Below are 2164 nucleotides of genomic sequence, written 5' to 3'. Positions count from 1 at the left end.
ATATCATATACATTGCCCGGGCCGGGTGTGGACTGAATAGTGTGTTTGCCCGTAGCCGTCTTTTTGGCCGTTTTGCCCTCCAACCACTTGGTGTCCGAGTAGATATCGTCAAAGCGTTCCAATTCTTTCTCCGCTAACACTTTCATAAATGTCTCAAATCGCTTCAAATGAAGGGATCCGTGCACATTGATGTATCCACCTAATGTGGGGAGGCACTTCTTGTAGCTCGAATACAGCTCGTGAAGCGCGCCTTTATTGATGTGGAGATGAGGCAAGTGGGGCAGGAAATCGTTGCCCACCAGAAAGCCCAGTAACACCCAATCGTCGATGATGTGTTCCATGTCATATTCGAAAGGCAATGTATCGCGGAGATCCGAAAACTCGTGATCCAAATACTCGCGTAGCAACGACAGGTGAAGCAAATGAAACGTGGTTTCCTCGGGCGTGACGGTCCGACGACTGGCCGCATTCTTCTTGCCGCCGAAGCGCACCTCCTCACGCAGGAGCGAGAAATGCGGGTCGTGCGAGCACATGCCCAGCATCATCAGATCGGCATCTAAGCCGTAGAGGCAATGGCGGATGTTGGGGTCATAACCTACAAGATTAGCAGGCACATGGTCAGCCACCGGATCCAGACCTGTACTCTCTCCCGCATAAAGCAGCCTTACCGGGTTGGGCTTTTTCGTAGCGAATAAAGTCCATGATTTTGTGCTCGCCTTCACCCGGAGTCTGATGTCCGGACAGAATGACACGCACTTGTCGCCAGAGCGGATCCGTGGAGATCTTGTTCGAGATGAAATACTGCAATTGACTGTGCAATCGAACCATGAACCTAGAAAGTGCAATAGAGCATTGAACAATAGAAGCCCACCCTCTTGGGTGCGTCAGATGATGTGACATCATTGATGTCGATCGATGCCTACGGTGTGCCGGGTGTGATACAATTGGAATCGAATCTAGCCACTGCGGGCAGTTCTTCACCGCGATCCTTGGCCTTCCGCTCGTTCATCTCGGCTTCCTTGGCCGTTCGGAATCTGAAACAAGGATGTGTCTTTGGGTCTTGGGATGGAGGGACACATACTCCATGGTATCAAAAAATTGAGGTCGACCAACCTCCGACCGCGTTGTTGATTCATCTTGGCCCGTGGTGCGACGCCATCCACGGCCAGAAAGAACACCTTCCGCGGCTGAATCATGCGGAAAAGCACCTCGATGTAGTGAAAAATGTTGGAGAAGATCTGCTCCTCAGTGATCCGGAAATGCGGGTCATCGTCGTTGGGATGCGAGCAGATGTGGATGATGCCGTTCATGTCCAAGTAAAGGTTGTCGAATTCCGGGATCTGATGCTCTTTGACCACCTCGCTCAAGCACGGGTAGCGCTCGCTCAGCCAGCGGTAGAACTTGGGCACGCCCATGGTGAATCGTGGCCGAATCCGGATTAGTCGGGGATGACGCTCCGTCGGACAAAATCTGGCGTCAAAAAAAGCTTGATCAAGTCAAGAGACTATTAGTATACTTCAGATGTGCTACTCAGTATATAGCCACTCAAGAAGGATGATAAACAAGCCAAACGAATCCCAGAAACACAGTCCTCTATTCATCTTTTAAAAAAGAAGATTAAATTTGAGGTTTCGTGACATGATTTGGGTGAAGACTGCCAGGAACAATGTTTAGCGCTCTTTGCCCTCAACCACCTAGGAATATTGAATAAGGTGGTAATCAATAATCCTTTTCATTTGTCTAGGTGCGGACAAGCAAACGTAGAAACGAGAGAATAAGCTTTAAGATGCCAAACTTTATCAAGAGCATATTAAATGAACAATTTATTGCTGAAGTATAAGGGCCCTTATTTGCAACGTCACACAGCCCAAAGAAAACGGGAAGAGGCACAGTAGATTGCTACATATACTGCCCTTCCTTGAACGCAATTTCTTTTCCAGACATTATTTGAGCCAAGGCACTAATTGAAAATAAGATTTTGATAGAATTAGTCAAAAACAACACAAGGGTATTATAATTCAATGACAAGGAATTGTTCTAATTGGCCCTTTATTTGGTAGAGGCTGCATGAAAAAGCGCCCTCTGGAGTGCAGAACGTAAAACATATTTCCTGCAGCATAAACGGGCTATTGCGACTCAACTAATAAGTAAAGGTCAGAAAAAT

General features: G+C 47.6%; 1 protein-coding gene across 1 annotated transcript in view; it reads right to left on the bottom strand.

Moving 5' to 3' along the window:
* The window catches only part of LOC131877165 (5'-3' exoribonuclease 1-like), a 5329-nt gene extending 3729 nt beyond the window's left edge, over positions 1-1600 (bottom strand). The window contains exons 1-4 of the mRNA XM_059222767.1: positions 1114-1600; positions 924-1034; positions 669-832; positions 1-595 (exon numbers count right to left, since the gene is read on the bottom strand). The exon at positions 1-595 is cut by the window's left edge and continues 520 nt beyond it. Coding sequence (XP_059078750.1) covers positions 1-595; positions 669-832; positions 924-1034; positions 1114-1415 — 1172 coding nt within the window. The 5' untranslated portion in view covers positions 1416-1600. The remainder of the gene's footprint in view (positions 596-668; positions 833-923; positions 1035-1113) is intronic.
* Between the last annotated feature and the right edge of the window lie 564 nt (positions 1601-2164).

This window comes from Tigriopus californicus, chromosome 2 (genome assembly GCF_007210705.1).
Source record: "Tigriopus californicus strain San Diego chromosome 2, Tcal_SD_v2.1, whole genome shotgun sequence".
NCBI lineage: Eukaryota > Metazoa > Arthropoda > Copepoda > Harpacticoida > Harpacticidae > Tigriopus > Tigriopus californicus.
Note: the sequence above shows the minus strand (reverse complement) of the source record. Positions and strands in the feature narration are given on the sequence as shown.